The sequence below is a fragment of the Lepisma saccharinum genome, chromosome 1 (genome assembly GCF_977018435.1).
Source record: "Lepisma saccharinum chromosome 1, izLepSacc3.1, whole genome shotgun sequence".
NCBI lineage: Eukaryota > Metazoa > Arthropoda > Insecta > Zygentoma > Lepismatidae > Lepisma > Lepisma saccharinum.
The window spans coordinates 106,090,190-106,114,173 of NC_139229.1; the positions used below are offsets into that span (position 1 = coordinate 106,090,190).

At 37.9% G+C, this 23,984-nt stretch overlaps 1 protein-coding gene across 2 annotated transcripts in view; it reads right to left on the reverse strand.

Moving 5' to 3' along the window:
- Positions 1-12,972: 12,972 nt before the first annotated feature.
- Positions 12,973-23,984, reverse strand: part of Stim (stromal interaction molecule) — a 102,312-nt gene continuing 91,300 nt past the window's right edge. Inside the window, exons 13-15 of one of the 2 annotated variants that reach the window (XM_083136004.1) lie at positions 19,961-20,075; positions 16,319-16,351; positions 12,973-13,839 (exon numbers count right to left, since the gene is read on the reverse strand). In XM_083136004.1, coding sequence (XP_082992130.1) covers positions 13,630-13,839; positions 16,319-16,351; positions 19,961-20,075 — 358 coding nt within the window. In that variant the 3' untranslated portion in view covers positions 12,973-13,629. The remainder of the gene's footprint in view (positions 13,840-16,318; positions 16,352-19,960; positions 20,076-23,984) is intronic. The other variant, XM_083136013.1, reaches the window with a different exon arrangement.

Sequence of the window (23,984 nt, forward strand, 5' to 3'; positions counted from 1 at the left end):
TGTGCTTATTTTGTAAAATGTTGAAACAAAAATTTTCATATTACCCAGTTTAACATCGATAAAATAGTTTCTATTTCATGTTATGTAAGTAATAGCTAGGGACCTTGATTTTTCGAAAACGCGATAACACCGAAAAATGCTAATTGTTGCAAAAAAAAGTGTTTATGTATGGACAGTGGCATGTTCTAAACACATTTTTCATGCATTCGAAATTGCGAAACAACGCGAATTCGGCATAAAATGCGAATGATGGCCTTTTAAATGAATTTCAACACATTTTGCACTTAAAAAACAAAAAAAAAATATAGCTACATGTACCCACAGGTAAATTGATTTGTCATCTTCTATTGGAACGTTTTCCGTCGACGAGCAAAGTCTGGGGGTTGTGGCGGGTGGTTGACAGTGCACCAACCATCACACGCGAGCCGTAACATCGGGATTTGTTGAGCGAGAAATAAAGGAAAATAATTTCCTCAAAAATGGTTTCGAACGTATGAAACTGTCACGAACAGGCGCAAGAAATTAAAATACTAGTTTAAAAGTGTAATTTTGGGTATATTTGGAAGAAAGCTGTGCTAAAATAAAAATGCGATTTGGTGGGGGGGGGACCGAACAATAGGAAAAATAACACCGAAAAATCGATGTCCCTAGTAATTGCCAGAATTTCTAAAATTTATCTGAAGCCAGAATCTGTAAAAGAGTTCATTACTTACGAAGAAGAAAGCAACTGACATCAGGAAATGTGCATTTGTGTTCTAAATTCAAGAGTTCAGTTGTCTGACGCTTTTTCTATCTGCATAGTGCAAGACTAGTGCATAGATTTCGTATTCATTTCATGGATAAATTCACCTTTTACAAACGTTACGTCATCAAGAAGAAAACAACCCATCTGCCGAACATCTGTATGTCTAATAAACTTGTGATGAACGAACAGTTCCTGTATTAACAAATATATTTATATATTTAACAAGATACTGTATTCGATATGCATTTATTTTTGCTAAGAGAAGATATAAAATCTGACATGTGACACCACCCCCTCCCCCTAATCACCGTCACTGTGAGAGAATAAAACCAAGAACGAAAAACTCAAAGAAAAAGTATTTACGGCCCAATAACGGGACCCAAAGTTAAATGTTCAAGATTTTATCGGTAATATTGTTTTCTTGATTGATTTGATATTTAGCATCGCTTTCCTGCCACTTTTGGCTAATCGTGACGATGAGGATGAGTGATGATTATGAAATTGAAGAAGGAACACGAAAAACGTCCATAGACCCAGGCTGAAATTCGAACCCGGGACCCCTGGCGTCTTAGCAAGCTGTGCTAACCACTTAGTATAGGTAGACTATACTATTGTTTTCTGTGCAGAAGACTACAGAACATGAATGCGTTAAGAACAATATAAAATGGATAGGAATATTGATATTCAAGGGGTCATCTCGTGCTTGTGTCATAATTTGATGAGCACGAAACTGCCTTTTCAATGTAAACAAATGCGTTATTGATGAGGTTCCACACAATTGTCGTATTACGTATTCATTTTCTTTCTTCGTGATTAACTGGGTGTGGTTATAAATGGATCACCAACTAAACGATTTGCAATTGGTACAATTAATTTTCTGCATTTTGAATTGTCATTTATTTTGTTAATATTTCTAGTCAGGGTAAGTCTTAGATGTACGAGGGATGGCCAATGCACACAAGGTACGTTTTCCTAGAACTGTCGGTTGCGCACCGTGCCTAATGGCCTTGGCACATCTGTTGTTTCAGTTGCATGTGTTTTTTGTCATACCTGGCTGCGTCTTTTTCACCGAAAGCAACGCAATGGCCATTTCGTTTGCGAGATGTGTCAAGGCCATTCGTAGAGGAAAGGAAAAAGAGGGAACTCCAAAAAATTGTACCTCCAACTCAGTGCCATAGTCCGGCAATTAAGTCGGCTACATACACTGGTGTGCATCGATTTGTAAACTTCAGGGTGAACTTTACTCTGTCACTATATCCACCAGTGGTGTATCCTGCAAATTTTACCTGTTTTACCGCAACAATTCTTATTTATTGCCAGTGGCGTGCCCGAGGGAGGTTGGTGGGGGTTATTATACCCCCCTTTTTGGTTCAGTATTAAAAAAAGAACGCCAAAGGCAAGAAAATATGGTAAAATGAGAACTGACTACTTAAAAATGTACACATAACCCCTCCCTTTCGAAAACCCTGGGCACGCCACTGTTTATTGGATATATTTATTACACACCCATCTCATCTAGATGAATTAGATATAACAGGCTTGCAAGTAAATCAAGAGTAGACCGACAAGTTCAAAAATTTCCGGCAATTTTGTATTTTTATAAAATTTCCCTTTTCACCGACAATTGGACCTGGATTTCTCTTCATGTAAGCAACACTGTCTCTGCCCAGTGCAGGAAGAAAGTGTTGTTTGCTGCATGTTTTCAAATGGCCAATCGTCCATTTTCTCATCCTCCCTACAAACAACCAACCTGGTCAAGAGCTTGCGTTGGAAAACGATCAGTGGTGTTCATAACACAGTCTTTCTTTAAATAATTTACATAAATTCGGGATTTAAAACTTGTTTTAATAGTTTGCATAATATATAATGAGCGATTTCCCATACATTAAAGCTAACTGTACAAAAAATATATGAGAAAAGTTGGTTTACTGCCACTAAATGCAGTGACATGGATAATATGCCACTGATATCCACGGTTTTGGACTCTTCTCAAGGTAACACTGTAGTAACTTACATTACAAATAATTCACACATCATAGTTGTTCTGGTGTTGCAAAAGTGCTCTACTCAAGGCTGCCCAGAGGTTTTTCTCTCAGAAGGGGGGCAGGGGTGATGATATCCCCAGTTAAGAAAATTTTCATAAAACATAATCACTAGGATAAACTGCATGGGCATCCCCATCCCACTGCATTTTCTCCATGTTCATGCATACAAGAATATATCCACCCTTCCCCAAGCTGTTTTTTTTTCAGCCAGTTCAGGGGAAGCAAGTGCGCCCTTGCACCTTGTAGGTGCCCTTGGCTATACTCTTTCCAATTTCGTCTTTGTCATGCGAATTGACAAGTGTCCTTCTGCAAAAATCTTCACACAATTGGCGAGAAATGAGGACAATGGTGTTGATAGATTTCTCATTGTAGGTATGTCAAGAACCATAGAGTATATACTAGGGATGGCCAGATCCGGATCCTGGCGGATCCGAAATCCGGATCCGGTTGGTTCCGGATCCTAAAATTTTTCGGATCCGGATCCGCGGATCCGGAATTTTCAGATCCGGATCCAGAACTTTCGGATCCGGATCCGCGAATCCGGAATTTTCAGATCCGGATCCGGATCAGGTACTTCCGGATCCGGATCCGGTACTTTTGGATCCGGATCCGGAATTTTCGGATCCGGATCCGTTTTGCCATCCCACATGCGCTTCTTTGGAAAGTAAGAATGTGCTTATAACATATTGTTACCTGCTAATATATATGAATGGCTTATTGCAGAAAGGGACCTGAGTCACATTTTTATCTCCACTGTGTCTAGCAGCATACTGCAGGGAGGTGCATCGAGGGTTGCAAAATTAACTATTCATTATGTTGAATATTTGAGCCAACAACGGCACATTTCTTTCTTACACTATTAATATTATACGATTTTTCATTGTTTTTCTCAGAATTGTGCAAAAGTGACTCAGGTCCCTTTCTGCAATAAGCCATTCATATATAGTGTGTGTGCGCGCGTGCGCGATTTGTAATTAATTAATACACTTACTAGGGAGGTCTAAGTCTCCCCCTCCGATTTCCATGAAACTTGGCAGGTGTATAGAGGCCTCCCCCCTCAAATGTCAAGATGAGGAGAAATTGAAGTGGGGATCTGACCCCGAAACCACGTAAATATGGCATAGGAAGAAACAGGGGGCATAGGGCCTCTCTATACATCTGTCAAATTTCATGGGAATCGGAGGGGGACACAGGGGTCAGATGATTCCCACGTCAATTTGTCCTCATCTTGACATTTGAGGCGGGTTTTACCCCCTAAAACAGTCTTTTAGCTGAAACAAAAAAACACGTATTTCTTCCTTTGGGCCCCTCTATACACCTGCCAAGTTTCATGAAAATCGGAGGGGGACACAGGGGTCAGATCCTTAGTTCAATTTGTCCTCATCTTGAAATTTGAGGGGATTTTGCCCCCTGAAACAGTTTTTAGCTGAAACAAAAAAAAAAACACGTAATTCTTCCTTCGGGCCCCTCTATACACCTGCCACGTTTCATGGAAATCGGAGGGGAACACAGGGGTCAGATCCCCACTTCAATTTGTCCTCATCTTGACATTTGAGAGGAGGTTGCCCCTAGAACAATTTTTTTGCCGAAACAAAAAAACACGTATTTCTTCATTTGGGCCCGTTTATACACACACCTGCCAAGTTTCATGGAAATCTGAGGGGGACACAGGGGTCAGATCCCCACTTCAATTTGTCCTCATCTTGACAATTCAGTGGGTTTCGCCCTGTAAAACCGTTTTTTAGCTGAAACAAAAAAGAAACACATATTTCTTCCTTTGGGCCCCACTATACACCTGCCAAGTTTCATGGAAATCGGAGGGGGACACATAAATCAAATGCCCACTTAAATTTGTCCCCATATTGACATTTGAGGGGGGTTGCCCCCTAAAACAGTTTTTTAGCCGAAACAAAAAAAAACAAAACACGTATTTCTTCATTTGGGCCCGTTTATACACACACCTACCAAGTATCATGGAAATCGGAGGGGGACACAGGGGTCAGATCCTCACTTCAATTTGTCCTCATCTTGACATTTGAGGGGGTTTTGCCCCCTAAAACCGTTTTTTAGCTGGAACAAAAAAACACGTATTTCTTCCATTGGGCCCCACTATACACCTGTCAAGTTTTATGGAAATGGGAGGGACACAGGGGTCAGATCCTCACTTCAATTTGTCCTCATCTTGACATTTGAGGGGGTTTTGTCCCCTAAAACAGTTTTTTAGATGAAAAAAAAGAACACGTATTTCTTCCTTTGGGCCCCTCTATACACCTGCCAAGTTTCATGAAAATCGGAGGGGAACACAGGGGTCAGATCCTTACTTCAATTTGTCCTCATCTTGACATTTGAGGGAATTTTGCCCCCTAAAACAGTTTTTAACTGAAACAAAAAAACACGTAATTCTTCCTTCGGGCCCCTCTATACACCTGCCACGTTTCATGGAAATCGGAGGGGAACACAGGGGTCAGATCCCCACTTCAATTTGTCCTCATCTTGACATTTGAGAGGAGGTTACCCCCTAGAACAAATTTTTTGCCGAAACAAAAAAACACGTATTTCTTCATTTGGGCCCGTTTATACACACACCTGCAAAGTATCATGGAAATCGGAGGGGGACACAGGGTCAGATCCTCACTTCAATTTATCCTCATCTTTACATTTGAGGGGGTTTTGCCCCCTAAACCCGTTTTTTAGCTCAAACAAAAAAAACCACCTAATTCTTCCTTTGGGCCCCACTATACTGCCAAGTTTCCTTACACTTGGTAATTATTTAACACTGCATATATTATAATGTTTTATTTTAATTTGTAAAACTGTAACTGTAGAACAATGTATAATTTTTGTATAACATTTCTATCTTGTTATATGTGTTAAAGGTTTCATCCTGGAATGGAATGTCTCACATTTATGTGTGTTTTCATTTCCAATACATTCGAATGAATACATATTCGTTTCAATGGCATTTACAAAATCACCTCGGACATTTGTGCACGAGTGTGTTAGCCGATGCGTAGCAAAGTATTTTAGGAACAACACTTGAAAAAAATTCTTGTAGGACTAACGAAAAATTTATTTGTAATCGAAGATCATAATACCTTTTAAGGTGTGGTAATATTATAATGGGATTGAGATACGAAACTCTCGGATCCGGATCCGGATTTTCGGATCCGGATCCAGATACGAAACTTTTGGACCCGGATCCGGATCCGGAACTCTCGGATCAGGATCCGGATCTCTCGGATCAGGATCCGGATCCAGATCCAGAACTTTCGGATCCGGATCCAGATCCGAAACTTTCAGACCCGGATCCAGTTCCGTGGATCCGGAACTCTCGGATCCGGATCCAGATCCGGAATTTTTGGATCCGGATCCGAATGGATCCGGATCCGTTTGGCCATCCCTAGTATATACTATTCTATGGTACTCTATACAATTGCATTGGTTGAAACTGTACCATCTTAATCGCAGTGACGTGCGGTGACGTCGACACTTGGGGTAGCAATGAGTGGCGTGCCCAACGGGTCTTAATCCCCCCCTCCTTTTAGGGCGCAGTATTCCTAAAAGAAGATCGTCAAATACAGGAAAAATTGCAAGGTTAGGAATGACTAAAAAAAATTGTACACATAACTTCCACCCACTTTCGAAAATCAAAAACCATTTGATTTGACTACTGAGCCAGAGATGCCGGGTTTGAATCTCGGCTTGGCAATGGGTGATCTTTGTGTGTGTGCCCCTTCATCAATTTTATCGTATCGTCTTCGCGATTAGCCAAATATGGCGGAAAGCGAAGTAAAATAAACCAAATCAAACAATCAATCAATGAATGATTTGATTTGATTCGCTTTTTTGATACATTTGGTTAATCGCGAAGATGATACGACAAAATTAATGAAGGGACAAACACAAAGAACACCCATGTCCAGGTAGGGGTTCGAACCCGGAACTCCTGGTGTTGTAGCGCGCTGCGGTAACCACTCCCCCACTGTTGGTTGATTTGACGTTTTAAGTCCATTTTATACACAGAAAGGCTAATCGGAACTAGACCTATAGTTTAATGTGGGATCCGAACCACTATATACCTCCATCGGGTACAGATCCGGGACCACTTTCACTCCCCCACGGAGGTCGGCCGACAACAAACATGTGAGGAAGGCGCTAACCATTCGGATACGTGGGTATCGGTAAAGCAAACTGCATTTTTCCTGAGTAGTAATTTTTAATTGAATTTTTGAATTATCATCTTTATATATGATTAACGTTTTTTCAAAAATTTTGCATTGCTTGATTTCCCTATCTCACGATCTCGTTACTGAAGGATCCGGACTCGAGCCCTGGCCTTTGCATGAGTGTTTCTTTGCAACCACTCTTCACCCGTTTAATTTATTCAATGTTCATTGTCATGGTAGAAATTAGGTAAAGTGATGGAAGAGAGAAGAAAATACAAATAATTTCCTCCCAGTGCATCTGCAGGGCACTGTGAAATCAGGAGCCTAGAATTCTCTGTTTATGATTGTCCCTCACGACTTTCCAAGCTCTTAGCTACTTATTCCGATCAAATCTATACAGCTAGAAAAAGCAATGGGTAACAAAACACACCTTTAAACAAACCTTTTTTCTACTTTCTTCAATGATATTCATTTGGCTTTTTGAGTTCTGGGATACATTTTTCATTTCTAATTTTTTCATTATTCACTGCAGGCAGAGTACAACACATAAGGACAAGAATGCTGGCTCGTCACGAATTCGGGCCTGAATTATTCTTTGTGATTGTGAGGTCCGTTCATCATATCATCACTCATCCTCATTTTCGCGATAACCAAATGTGGCAGAAAAGCGAAGTAAAATAAAATAAACCAAACCAAAGACAAGAATTAGAACGCGCGTTCACTTGCCCAAATAAATACATCCGTATTTATGATTGTTTAGCTTATCCATTTTTTTTATTGGAGGCCAAGAGATGAGTATATTGAAATAAAACACTACTAAAACGAGAGCATTATATATTCCATATTTTAAAAAAAAAAGCATAAAATTTTTATCTGCATATAAGACGTTCCAATTGCATAAATAATAAAAGTACATCCCATATTATACATACATATTGTACAACGTGTAAAAAGTAGTGTAAATACAGAGATCATAAGTACTGCAGAAAAATTTCCCCTTAGTTCTTTAGAGGATTTACAAAGGAAGCGAAGGGAATCCAATCCCCTATCTGTCCTATAGGAGATAGACTGAGGGACCTGAAAGCACGGGCTTTCAACCATTGGAGTGGGGGCGAGGGGGCAAGGGAGGTAGAGGCAGAAATCTTCCCTTTCCCTTCGAAAACCCGTTTCTACCTGGAACTGTGAGGCGGAGAAAGAGCGAGCTAGGCCGCTGAATGCACCAAGGAACAAGAAGCGCATGAAAAAAAGTGTTGCATATGAACTGTGGCTTCAACAAAACAATAAATATTGTGATTTGAAAATAATTAGAGATTTGAGACTGATTGATCTATCTCTGCTAGACTAGCAGTGCACGTCACTGCTTAATCGATTGAAAATGTACTGACAAAGCATTTTTACAAACTGACACAGGTATGTAATTATGTAACTAGTATTGGAAATGTTTTCAGTGACGTTCTGTGTCAAATCTTACTTATTGAAACCTCACATGTCCCAATCTACACAATAAAAAAAAATATTCCTGAGAACTTGGAGCGATGTGGTTCTATTGGTTCTCTTCCAGACAAAATTTCCCATATACGAGGGTCACTATTTATATTTTGAGCCTAACAATGAAAAAACAGGAATTTGGCATTGAAACCTGCTTTATTGTTTTTCGAAGTATTCTCCTTTATGGTCAATACACTTTTGCATTCGTTCAAACCATTTGTCAAAGCAGTTTTTCCAATCTTCTTGAGACACCTCCATAATATGGTTTTTGAACGCATCAACGGCGTCTTCCGCCGACGAAAATCGTTGTCCACGCAATTTATTCTTGACATTCGGGAACAAGAAGAAGTCATTGGGTGCCAAATCAGGACTGTACGGCGGATGACCCATCAATTCGATTTTTTTGACTGTTCATAAAGTCGGTTGTTAGACGAGATGTGTGACAGCTGGCTGGCATTGTCTTGATGAAGAATGATCAGACGGCGTTTGTTTGTTTTCCGTATTTTACCGAAGACCTTTGGCAAACAAATTGTTGTGTACCATTCAGAGTTGACCATTCTACGTTCCTCTAAAGGCACAGTTGCCACATGACTAGTTTTCCCGAAAAAACAGGCGACCATTTGTTTCGATGTGCTTCGAGCGCGAACAACTTTTGTTGGATTGGGTTCATCTTGAAACACCCATACAGTCGACTGCTGTTTACGTTCCGGCTCATATGCATATATCCATGATTCGTCACCTGTTACAATCTTATATACGTCTTTTGAAGCACCACGATTGTATTTATTGAGCATTTGTTTGCACCAATTGACGCGAGCATCTTTTTGAGTTTTTGTCAAATTGTGTGGGATCCAACGAGAACATACCTTTCTCACAGCTAAATGATCATGTAATATTTTATATATGCTGATGGAACTAATGCCTATGGTTGCCTCAATCTCACAGTATGTCACATGACGATCTAGCAGTATTATTAGGTTTTGCACAGCATCAATGTTTTCTTGAACAACAACTGATTTTGGACGACCTTCGCGAATCTCGTCGGTGAGAATGGCGGCCACGAATAAATTCGTTATACCAGCGTTTCACAGTGGCAAAGGATGGGGCTTCATCGCCAAATGTGGAAGTAAGTTGATCGATGCACTCTTGTCTTGATAATCCACGTTGAAAATCGTAAGAAATCATCGCACAAAAATGTTCACAAGTTAATTCCATTTTATTGTTGTCGCGCAATCTCCAAGGCAACATAAACAACACAAATCAAGCTATTGACAAAACATTTGAAGTATGTTATGGTCAATGCCAGACGATTCCGTGCAAACGTCAAATCGCGCCTAACTTCAATCAGTGTGGCCAAGGCTCAAAATATAAATAGTGACCCTCGTAATTCAAGCTTTCCAGGTAATACATGTCTGCAAGAATCAACATCCATTGAACAAATACGAAAAGTGATTAACCCATATATGTTTAGCATCATATATGTAGGATGCTAATTGGTTTATTTTAATTCATCAACTTTACAGAATTTCATGTCCGTACATGTTTATACCTGTACATAATACACTGTTCTATCGTGTCATTCAGTTGAATCTATGCACTTGTGGAGAATGGACGTCTTTTTTATTTAACGAAATTGAAGAAATTGCGCAATCATGCTTGTTGCTGCTGGAGCCAGAAAAAAGTAAGTAAATAAAATATTTAAAAGTTACTTAAAATATTACTTTTTGAAATTTATACAGTTAAAGATACATAGATTATTATCATATTTATTAATAACAATATAATATGAACAAGACTATAAAATTGGGAAGAAACCTTGGTGTCCTATATGTAGGATGCCAGGCATATACACAGACAAAATGTAGCAAATATATTGCCCATTTATAATCATTTCAAAGCATTTTGACAAGAATACTGTTCATGTCTGTGGTACTTTTACTGATAAGTAAACTACTGAACTTGTTATTTACAAAACAAATAAAAATATTATGTACAAATCAGGGTTTTCGCTCCCTAGAAATAGCAAAAAAATAATCTTTTGCTTTCATACTGACCTTGGACGAAGTAAGTTCCCTACTAGAGGATGAGGATGATGAGATACCAGGAACTAGTATCTGTGTAACCATTTTACCTCCGGTGACATCACCGATGAAGACAGCGGAGAAGAGGATTACGTCGTGGTAAATAATCTTCCCGGTTCTCAGCTACGAGCGTAAGCGGAACTTGATTTGCGAGCTGAATCCGACGATTCCTCTACTGAGAAAGGGTCATCAGAAATCTCAAAGAGCGCCAGTAGAAAACGGGCACCACCATCAAAAAAACAGAAGAAGCCTCCAATAGTTTGGAAGAAAGCTGACGTGGCTGTTCCAGAAGTAGAATGGGGACATCATAACGTGCCTCACTACAGTCTGAACAGCCCTCTTGAACTTTTCCTGTTATTCATCGATGAAAATCTGATTAAGCTAATGGCTAGATAAACGAACAGATATTCTGACTTGAAATAAAATGTTTCACAGGCATTCTCCTTTTGAGCAGCTACGTCCAAGGTCCTTGCCAAAGAATGTATTGGGAACGAAGTAAAGATGCACACAATTAACTTGTTACCGATTCTATGACGAGAGAGTTCATCATGAGCCATTTTCATCTGGTTGAAACAACAACATTGACAAGACTGACAAGTTCGCTAAGGTCCGCCCTCTAATGGACGCTTTGAATGAGAAGTTTCAGGAGTATGCGCTGGTAGAAGAGAACCGCAGTGTTGACGAAGCTACGGTACCATACTTTGGAAGACATGGCTGCAAGCAGTTCATTCGAGGGAAGTACATCAGATATGGGCACAAGCTTTGGGTTGGAGCTTTGAAGCTAGGATATGTCGTATGAATGGAATCTTATCAGGGAGCGTCGACTCCACTGAAACCAGAATATAAAAACCTTGGGCTTGAAGCATCTGTGCCTGATCTCCCTTATCATTTATTCATCGAAAATTTCTTTACTTCGATTCCTCTTCTTATGGCACTGTCAGAAAGGAACCTGCGAGTTACTGGTAAAGTGAGAGAGAATAGAACTGAAAAATGCCCCAACACTTTATCAAAAGACATGATGAAGAAACCCTGTAGAAGTCATAACTACCGACTGGCTGAAGACAAGAATTTCATTGTGGTGAACTGAACCGATGACAAGGTACCAATACTGCAGTGTAATGCTATTGGAGTTGCTATTGGCAACTCTACAAGTTGTCGGGTGGAAACCTTGACCACCTTTCTTTTCGGAGACGAGTTGCCAGAGCGATTCTGGAAGGAAATATCAGTGCCCGTCGTACGTCGAAAGGAAGACCGAGAAGAGAATGGAGACCTGAGATGCGACCGACTGGACCATTACGTCGCTCCGCGGGAGAAGCAGACGTGGTGCCGACTGTGTCACACAAAGACAACAACCAGGTGCATCAAATGCGACGTAGGCTTACATGTTAAATGTTTTCTTACCTACCACACAAGATAAGTCGTAACATAAAAGAAATAAAAAAAATGCAAGGTAATATTGCATATAGCAATTTTGTGGTAGTGTATATGCCTGGCATCCTATATGTAGGACGGTCCAAATTTCGGGTAAGCCATGGTCCATTTTAATTTTTTCATGGTGTGAAAAATAAGTAATAAAAAAAGGTTGTTTTACATCCACAAATTTTTTAGGCATATCTGGGTTAAATCCAGGCAGCCTGTAATGAAGCGCATTCTTTGATGGCTTGCGTAATTATCTGTCAGTGCAAGAATCCTCTTCTGCTGATTCCTCAGTCACATGGGCAATGCTGTTGCTGTCTGCTACTGCTCCTGCAGACAGCTATGTATGTTCTGGTCAACCTTCTGCCAGCCAAAACCTGTAAAATGTGTTTTGTTGCTCTCTTTTCTTGACATAAGGCAGGAAAGTGGGATGAGGTAACGGATAAAAAGCATCGTGTTATCAAGCCCACCATTGTGCATGGCATTCCTCGTACCACCTCTACCATCAAGATGATGTCATTATAACTCGGCTTCGGACTGGACACAAACATCTCACCCATGGTCATTTGATGCAATGGCTGAACCCTCCCATGTGTCCCGTGTGTGATGTTATTTTAAGTGTTCAATATATTTTTATTGAATGTGCCATTTTTACTTTCCTGAGACAAACTTTTAACCTTCATCCATGTTGGGAGATGATGGCAGTGTTCTAACAAATGTTTTTATGTTTTTGATGAAGTTTTTAGTGTGTCCTTACCTTTATAATGTGTTGTGTATGTCCTGTGCAGGTCCCTTTACAACCTTGGACTTTTAACTTTTCCCAAGGGGCTCTTAACACACATTTTCTAACTTTCAGGTAAGGATTTTTGATAAGAGGGTTTTCCTCCTATGGGTTGAAGTGTGCAAAATGGTCGCACACAAAAACATATTCATTCAAAATAAGCATGGTACTGCAATAATTATTTCAGTTCAAGAATAAACGAATCTAAAGTGAAAAAATCACCTGTGCAGTAAAAAGAGAGACATATTGATAAAAATTATATTTCAGGCTCTGTATGTTTACAGGTTGTCAGTATATATAAAATAACGTACAACAAACTGTACTTATCTCCAAACCAAAAAAAAAAAAAAAGTCTCAACATTTAAAATCTATTTGCACTATGCACATTTCACTTTATATACAAAGTGATGTAACACTTAAAAGCTCTGAAAAATACTGATTCAACTAAAAAGAATGTTTCTTTTAACAATATCACTGATTTGTAGATAATACTACACTTCAGAGGAATTCACACTTGTGTGTAAGACAAAATTTTACATTCTTTATTTTTATTCTCAAGAAAAAACCCTTGCCTATTAAATAACAGTGGTCCATCATGATAGGCACACTAACACACATACATATTCTTTAAGGCCATTATATTTATTTTAAACTTTCCCAATAAGATTTGTATAAACTTCCAGGTGACACAAAAGAGAAACAAAGTCACCTGCTGGCAGCAACTGGTAATACGTATTATTCATCCCCAAGTTTTACGAACAGTTGGTTACAGTTTTAAATAAGATGAGAACAAAATACTTCACTTTCCATGCATCAGTTGCATATTTTATATTATAAATAGGATACACTGGGGTAGAATATGAAGCTGTAATAACAATATGTGCCTAGTCTATAAAACAAAGCTGCGTCACGAAGCTTTATTTTTATGCTTCCTAGTGAAAGGGAAGTGTAGTTTTCGCTTCTTTTTCTTCTCTTCTTCTATAGTGGAGTTCGAATCCGTTGAGTATGTTTCTTCATCAAGAGATGGAGCCAGCTCCATTGATTTTCTCACTGCTGAGGTGGTGCCTGCACTCCTTAACATGAGACAATTTTCTGATTGGGTCTTTTGTGGAACAACCTTAAATTAACAAATACATAATTAGCACAGGAAAGAAAAATCTGAGAAGCTGTTGGAAAAATGGAAAATCGATAGTAAATACACATCAAGCAGTACCATTAACATTACTTGGGTTGGTCGGATAAGAATGACTCTCTCCTCATTTGAACATGAAGATCCCATGGCAGAAACTTTAGGTTTTTAGGCATGCTGGGCATATTCTCCCCCTATCTCAATACATTGAGGCAAACTGTTTGGAAGTGCCGGACAGAACAAGTATTTCGGAATGGTATGACACCAGGTGTGCACAGCCTCCTGTAAGGTGAATTTCTGGCCACATATTGGCTCTTTCATGCTGTCAAACAAGGCATAATCAGAGTGCAAGGTCCAGCGAATATGGAGGATGTTTGATGATGATATAGCTGAGTTCCTGTAGTTACTCTATTATGTGAAGATGCATGGAGCCTGATGTCAAAAAAGATGTGTTCATCCATTTCACTGGCTATCTCTGCTTAATTCTCTGACAAAGACGATGGAGCTGGTCACAGTAGTTGTCAGTGCTGATCTTTTCTCCATGTGAGAACCATTCCAGCAGCAGAATTTAAATTCCAGCTGTTTCTCACATGTGAAACCTGGTTTGATTTTTGAAAGCATGCACTAAATGAAACACAGCTGCTTGGCTAGGATCGTCATTTCCACACACTGACCATATTAAATTCACAATCACTGATGTTGTTACACAATCTTTCCACAAAAATGAGGTCACCAGTTAAGTGAACCATAGTTGATTTTCTCCTAGCAAGAACACGTTCCATTGACATGGTCAATCTCATTCTTTTCCGACCGACCTAATTATAAACTTTCTATTTTTTTTTTTTTTTTTAATATTTCACACAAAAGACAATAAAGATCATAAAACTTGCTTATTTTATTTCACTTACAAAATACTAAAAATGCTGACAACATTTAAGGAAAGGTTCCTGATATTACATACACATCATATCTCCATTACAAGGAATTTCAGAACATTCTCCATGTACCTACCCGTGGGAGCTAGACAATAAGGGATCTTTGTCATCTCAGTGCATCTCAAAAGTTCATTTTATGTAATTCTCTGTGTTGTTGCATACATTATGTAAACTATCCAGAAAGATAAAATATCTACAATATACCTTCAAATTTTCCAGTGCCTTCTTCTTGTATGAAATATTAAGTACAAAATGAAATTATGGCTCATGACTAATTTATACAATCTTTTTTTAAAAATTACATTTAGATAAGGAATATTTAAAAATTAATAAATATTCATGGAACAAACACACTGTAAAATTCACTTCTTCGGAAAAAAAATTCCATGTTACTTGGTGAAATTTATTTTAATTACAATTATATTGATTTTGATGGCACATTAACAAGTGTTTGTTTGCAAATAGTCACAGAGTGATAGGCGATGAATACATTTTTGCAAATTAATATGGAATTGTTATTGTTTCTTTTTCTACAAAGTGAACGATCAAACAATGCAGAATATTAACAACATGTGCACTTTTTCCTTTCCAGTGCAGGCTGAAAACTGGTGTTATAGATGTTTATGGTTCATGACAATTCATATTTGCAGAGGTGCGAATTACTCACTTTAGTAAACAATAAGTATTTCACAAAATATAAAAAACCGTTTACTTACGTTATGTGAGTATGTTCCATTTGTAAAAGCAATGTTTCGGGGGTCTACTACTCACATAATGTAAGTAAACGTTTTTTTATATTTTATGAAATACTTATTGTTTCTGAACAATTCAGGCTGATGCATGTTCTTAGGGAGAATTCACACCGACAGGCGACACATGTTGCTTGAAGATTTCACCAATCTAATGTAGGCTTGTGTGGCATGTCACAAACGACAACACGTGTTGCCTGTTGCTTGTCTCTTCAGTGTGAATTCTTCCTTACAGAAACTACCTAACACAAGAGGATTCATACATGGAGTATATAGGAACCCAGAGTGGATTTTTTAAAATAACAGTTTCTTCCCATGCATGTTGATTTAGTCTGCACATAGATGAACCCATATCAAGACCTATGTTACAGTTCTTGAATGCAGGATTTAATTTTTTCTACAGTTCTCCTTTAGGTTTCACCAGTGCAAGTTTGGGTGGATTAAATAACCTCGATAAAGGCATGAATGAAATAAAGAAAATACAGTGAAAACTGTGCATGATAAACTAATGCTCACCAAACATCTGCATCTATATAAAAAATCACACATCTTTTTGTGGTAGTATCATAAGTGCAATCAGTGTGCAATAATCATAAAAAAAGCATGTGTACAATTCTACAGGGCAGGTTGAGCTTTTATTTCATGTGATTATGAAAAAAAAAAGAAGAGGAGTGTGGAAAGCATTCTATCTTGGACATTTCTGCAAGGCTTGCTACAAGTGTAGGGCTAGAAAAAATGCAATATGGAGGAATGGATTTTACGGGGGTGGAGAATTTGTCTTACCTGCAATGACCTAGCTTCAAAGACTCTGTGCGCCTGAAAAGAGGACTTTGTAAATATACAAAAAGAAATAGCACCAACTAGTAACTCTAACTAGCATTAACATGAATTCAGAGCCCAATACATATTCTTTTCACAAGAAGTATGCTGAGTGCCACATGACTTCAGCACCTCACTCTGAACTACACCCTGATGAGTGTAATTTCAAGCTTAGCCTAAACAAAGGCTGTAACCTTGATTGTAGGTAGTAGATGATGAGTAGATTGGTATGTGGGCATGTTTTCTACATGTAATTGGTAGAAGTTGGTCAGGTATCGTATTAAAAGTGTTTGTGTTGCAATGTGAATGAATGATCATTGATAGGATGATCCTGGTATATAAAGACAAGAATCTTGAGTTTTTGAAATTACGTTTGTAGTCATTACACTATCTCAGTGCAAAGAGAACTTGCAACCAACTATTCTTGCTGTTTTAGTAAGGTAGGTAAAGTTCCCTGTGTATATTACACTATGCCATGAAGGTAGAACCCCACACATTCTCGATCTCCGGCATTTTTTGGGAGGTGATGTAATAAGGACCATGCTCCAGCTGCCTTTACCCCCCCCCCCCCCCGTACCTATTTATTTGAGCCTGGTTGAACCTCAGAGCCACTTTATGCAGTGAGAAAATATGTGTAAAGTACTCGTATATATATAAAAAAAGTAACTCCAACCTTCGATTGCCCACCATGGCTCAATTTGTTTTTCTACTAACATTAACTTGATACATGGGTGAGCTTCCGCTTCAGTGATCATGGTTCTTGAGTGAAAGCAATCCTACTAAAAACTACTTATTTGTGTTATCTGACCACTAATTACCCTTTCCTGGGGTGTCACCTCCATTTGTGTATTTTACAATAAACTGACAAGGGGACTCTCGATAGCATTGTTCCTAACACTACTGCCTTGTATTCAAGGGGTTCTGGGTTCAATTTCTGTTGATGCAAACTGCACAACAAATTGGATCCCACTTTGAGCTGCAGCTTCAGTTCCAATTAGCTTTCTTAGCAGAAACTGGATGGTTTAAAAGAAACTTTAGTCTCTGAAGAACAAATGATTTTGTCATTGATGCAACATTTTGTAACCATTCTTTCTAATGATTACATTTTAATGCTTTCCAGCAGGCTTCCATCTACTTATCAGATAATCACATCATTACATCGATGTACACTTACTGCTTGCTACTTTTTCCTGCTCATTATTAATACTGAAGCCAATACTCTGATTCCTTCCAATACTAGCATATTTCGTCAATTTATAACAACACTGGCTTGGAGGCTCATCTCATGAACGCATATATGCACACCGCAGCAATTTTTACCACCATCTGAGGCATTCCATGTGAAATCAACAAGTGAAGAGGCACCTTTCAACCTCACATATTTTGATTCATTTGAAACTTGGCATACTGAAAGGGCCACTTGAGGTAGGAAAATATGTAAAGTTGCAGATTCATATCTTTGGTATTTTAGACATTACAGTGTTGCAAACTGTGCGAGGTTGAGAATTTTTTCCAATATTTTGTGAACTTTAAATTGCAATATTTCGGCAATCAGGGGACCTATAGAGGTGATTCAGATGGTGTTGGAAAGGTCATGAAGGGCTCTTTCACACGAGATATTGCATATCTAGGTCAGGGTAAAAAAAAACAATTGAAGGTGGTGTAAAGAAAACTTTGGTAGCCATTTTCTCAAAAACTGGTATTTTAATTTTTTTCAAAAAAGTATATGTCATACATACACTATTACTTAATAACTGTACAAAATTTGAAAATGGGATGCCAATGGGAGCCAGAGTTATGTTAGATTTCGGGTAGTGTAGAGTAGGTTAGGTAATGCATGATAACATAATTTGATAAGACAAAGTACTAATATTCAAAAGTAAAAGTCTAACAGAAATGAAATACAATATTGTTTGAATTAACGTACATGAACCTAATGTTTAAATTTGCAATTTTTAAAAATACAGGGTGATTTAAAAGTTCCGGTCCCATAGGTAACTCCTGTTATTAGTGCACATAGCAAAAAATGGAAAGAGGGGGAAAGTTGTTGGAAATAGGCGAGTTTCAATCTAAAATGCTTGAATTTTCAACGTATCGTGCACCGTTTAGGCTGTACATTGGTACGAGCCTCATTTGTAGCCGAAAATGCCACATGTCTGACTACCATGCTCAAGGTCCCGGGTTCGATCCCCGGACGGTTCAAATCCGGGAACTTTTCTAACGTTGGAAGCGGCCCCGGCGCCCACCCAGTGTCGAATAACATGGGTACCTGGGGGAAACCCTGGGGGGTAAAGGCAGTCAGGGGCGTGATGCTGATCACATCACCCCCACTCCTGACCGGATCAAGAAAGTGTGGGGCATTACCCCCACATCCCCTATACACCTTCATGGCGTGGTGCTAAGCACAGGGGAACACTTTACCTTTTTTTTTTTTTTTACGTTTATTCAAACAACATTGTATTTCATTTCTGTTAAACTTTTACTTTTGAATATTAGGACATTGTCTATCAAATTATGTTATCATGCATTACCTAACCTTCTCTACACTACCCTAAATCTAACATAACTCCGGATCCCATTGGCATCCCATTTTGAAATTTTGTAGTTATTAAGTAATAGTGTATGTATGACATAATTTTTGAAAAAACTTAAAAGACCCTTTTTGAGGAAATGGCTACCAAAGTTTTCTTTACATCAACTTCAATTGTTTTTTTTTACCCTGGCCTGGATATGCAATATCTCGTGTGAAAGAGCCCTTCATGACCTTTCCAATGCCATCTGAATCACTTCTATAGGTTCCCTGGTTGCCAAAATATTGCAATTTAAAGTTAACAAGATGTTGGAAAAAATTGTCAACCTCGCATAGTTTGCAACACTGTAATGTCTAAAATACCAAAGATATGGATCTGCAACTTTACATATTTTCCTATCTCAGTTGGCCCTTCCAGAATGCCAAATTTCAAATCAATCAAAAATTGTAAGGTTGAGGACCTTGTTGATTTCACATGGAATGACCCATCTCTTAAATACGGGCAATATATACTTTGCAATCAATGCAAGCTAGAAAAAGTTACAGAATCATAGAAGTTTATGTGTACAACAGCAGAATGATGGCTGTGGGAGAAGCCTTAGGTAATTCAGAAGCTTAGATAATGAAGTACTGCGAAAACTTATTGAAGTCTTTGGTTCAAGTGACAGTCATGGTTTTAATTCACAATTTATCACATGCTATTATTTCTGATTTTTTGTTCTTTTTCTACATCAACTTCCTTCCACGTTGCTTCTAATTGTCACTAATTAATATTTTTGTAAGAGAAGGATATGATTATTTCTATTTTCCAACTTTTCATGAACCTTTTAAAGTTTCTTTGTTTGTTAAACGTCTCATCTATTCATACTCTTTATCCTTTCTTTTTCCACATTACTCATTCCAACTGGTGCTTCCTTCCTTACGCCAGTTAACCTAACACAAAGCACACTAGCACAGTCAATTTTACTAACATAACGAACCACCGCTGAACAAAGAAACTAAAATACATATCTAAATAATCATTTAAAAACAAATACAGACACAATAAAATCACAAACAATACGTATCAAACTTACCTCACTTTCTTTTGGTGCATAGTTTGTATCTTGACTATAGGAACGAACCATTGAACCACGGTGATGGGTTGCTGTAGGTGATGGAACTATGTGATCATCTTCTGACTTAGTTGGACTGCAACACAAATAAATCTCTTATCAATACATATACTGATTTAAAAGCAAATTAATTAACCCATATTATTAATATATAGGATGTCTATAAAGGTTGTTTACAACTTCTCAATTTAAAAACATGATGGTTAATTGACACACAGGAACCTAATGTATTTTGTGATGCAATAAAAGTTTTCATTGTGTTCACTCCACTTCGACATGTTCATAGCATCTAATTGTTTTCTCAACTCTGTCTGTACTCAACTTCAGATTGACAGTGTGCCCCAATTACCTGACCATCTAGGTTCTCTGACACTACATCCCTGGACATTTTTTGTGAGGTATGTTATAGACCACATGTACCTAACTTGTAAGAATGATAAAAATAATCAATGCCATTGTCACAGTTGAAGGGGGTATGCTACTAGGGTAGTAAGGTAAACGATGTAGAGATGACAGCACCATAATCAAAATCGATGCACGGTCGATAAGTTTGATCCTTCAAACGAGCCCTTGCAGAGTTTCAGCCCAGTGCATTGTGAGGTTATTGTTTGATCACGCGAAGTAGGTGAACGTGCAAGGATTTTAAAAAATGACGGGCAAAAAGGAGATTCGTGGTGTAATAAAATTTTATTTTTTAAAGGGGAAAACAGCAAACCAAATAAAAAACAAAGTTAGATCATGACCTTGGCGAGTCTTCCCCCTTCATTTGAAGACTGTACATATGTGGGTTGCTGACTCTAAACGTGGCCAAATGAGCATCGAAGATGAACTGTGCAGCAGATGCCCAAGTGATGTGACAACTTTGGGTATGGTGACTAAGTTCCATGAAATGGTTTTGAGTGACCGAAGATTGAAGACCAGGGAGATAGCAGACATGGTAGGGATCTCAACCAAACAAGTTTTTAATATTTTACATGAAGATTTAGGCATGCAAAAACTTTGTGCATGATTGGTTCCGCATTTGCTGACGTTAGATCAAAAGCGTATTCAAATGGACATTTTGTCTGCGTGTTTTTGCAGAGTTTCATGACCGTTGAAGAAACGTGGGTCCACCACTACATGCCAAAGTCGAAAGAACAGTCAAAGCCACAGGCACAGTGGAACCTGCTCCAAAGAAGGTGAAAACAGTAGCGTCTGGCGGAAAAGTTATGTCATCGGCTTTCTGGGATTCACAGGATGTGATCTTAATTGACTATTTGGAAAAAGGAAGGACAATTACCGGTGAGTACTATGAAAGTTTGCTGCAAAGATTGAGCGAAGAAATCAAGAAAACCTGACTGCACCATGCCAAGAAAAATCCTCCACCACCAGGACAATGCACCTGTTCACACATCAATGGTTTCTATGGCTAAAATCCATGAACTTAAGTTCGAATAGTTGGATCATCCCGATCTACCTCCCTCTGACTTCAATTTGTTCCCTAACCTCAAAGGATGGCTCGGAGGACAATAATTTTCTGATAACGATATGCTGTGAACCAGTGGCATGCGGTGCTAAATCAGGCAGGGGAACAGGTGACCTGCACTTGCCCCCCCCCCCCCTTTCTCCCATACCTGTCGTAATATAATGCAGTAGACCAAGTAAAATTCAACCCTTACTGAAATGAACTAAATAAATATACGATACATATGTTACAACTTGTCAGAAGTGACATACATGAAGCATGTTAAAATTATGACAATAACATTGTTAAAGCAAATATGATATAATGTAAAGAAAACATTAAAAACAAAATTGTTGATGCACAACAAAGAAAAAAAATAATGAAAGCAATTTATGAGTGATCAGAGGAAATAAATGTTTGGTCGAAACCTGTTTCATCTCTCTATTTGTAGATTACTTTGGCATTTTTTTGTAGAGTTGAGTATTCTTGTAGGGGAGACCGGGGTAATTAGAACAGGAAACAGCCTGTAGAAGTTCCACTGTAAATTACTCAGAAAGTTACTGATGGATTTTTTAAAAATTTCTACCATTTAAAAGGACATCTTTTGTATATTTTTGAAAAAAATAATGACCATACCTGCATTGCAAATACTCATCCAAAAAAAAAAAATTGTTATGACACCATAAAATTGTTCCAATTACCCCATTTGGGGTTAATGGAACATAAGTTAGAAATTTCAACTGAATAGCTTTAGATTGCTGTTGGGGTAATAAGAACATCATATATAAATGTCTCATTTATCCTGCAAATTTGAACACAATAGCTCTACTTCTTCTGGAGTTATCAATGCTTGTTTAAATAAAATCCCAAGTTAACGTCTTTTTTCATAAAGTTCAATTTCCCAGCTGTGAAGCAAACATGTGTGAATGAAAATCAGTGTTCTATGATTTATTTGAAAGGTTATAGGCCATTCTACAATGTAGTAAAGAAAAAACTTCTAATAGTTACATGTACAATCTAGTATATCAATTAGAAAAAGTACAAAAAAGCATCTTTTTTGGAGAAAAACTTACACCAATTTGTAACAAGTAGTGCTAATACTTATGAAAACACTTAAGATAACTTACATTAACAGGTTTAACTGTCGTGAAAAACTAATATATCCAGAAATGAAGCTTATCAGTCTCAAAAATCAATTATATATGAAACCATAAAATATAGGCTACATGACAAAAGCTACACCAAAGAACACTTGACCCATATTAACATTTGTCAGTTTGGCACCAGTAGATCTACTGATTTGAATGTTTGATTTCTTTTTTGAAAGCTTCATACTTGCTCTTAATGATGTCATACAATGGAAGGGTAAATGGACCGATTCCATTTAACTACAAAGGTCCGTAAAATATAAACTTCCTATCAATTTCCTCAACATCAGGTCTTCGTGGCCAATCGAACTTGCCAGTTTCTTTTTCCTCCAGAAACTTGATTGTTGCTTTAGACTGGCCATTAGAGATTTTAATAATTCTACCAACATACCACTTTCGTTCGTAATATACAGCGTAGTACTTTTCCAGTTTGAATAGGCCTACATCGTCATCCTCTGATTCTATTTTACTATGTATATCACAATATACTTATCTAATGATTACAATTACCATTTTTTGAATGTTGATACAAAATACCAAGTATGACATCATATTATACATTGACCAATTTTAAAGAGTTGACCTTTGTATATAAACCTTGATGCCAATGCAAATGTACACAATTTCAATAAATTTAATTATAAATTTGAATGTATCATATCTTTCTTGTCTGAAAGAACACATATGATTGAAGATATTTGTTTTTCATATTGCCAGTCAAAAATAACTGTTATGACTAAATTATTATAAATATTGCACAAATGTGGAACTTTGAACTTAGCCTAACCATTTTCAAATGTTGTTATGACAATGTATTATTTTTATTGTCATATTCATGGTATTTCAAGATGATGTTCTTATTACCCCATGACTGTTCTAATTACCCCAAGCAAAATCAAGCAAATTACGCAATGTTCTAATAACCCCTTTGCAGAAATTTTTGGGGTAATAAGAACTTCGCTTATAAAAACCAGGCAAATTGCCCATAGACAACCAAACTCACATGGAAAGATGTGTGCCGTTATGTTTTATGATAGGGGTGAAGAAAATTTTGCAAGGGTTCTTTCATTCACATCCAGTATATGCAGAAGCAGAGAAGCACCAAGCATGCATCACATCATTTTTTGCAGGTGTATAATAAAAGTCAAATAAAACTTACTTTTGTGTAGTTATTCCAATAACAAATTTTCTGCATGTAGGTTTAGTGTAGGTACATAGGTATGAAATGTTATTACACCAGTCTTTTCGTTTTAAATTATTCTACATTAACATGTTCCAATAACCCCATGTTCTAATTACCCCGGTCTCCCCTAATTCAAACATCAATGAAATAATTACATTCAGATGGCAGAGTTTTTTCATGACGTCCGCTAGATTTATAGAAATTGTGACA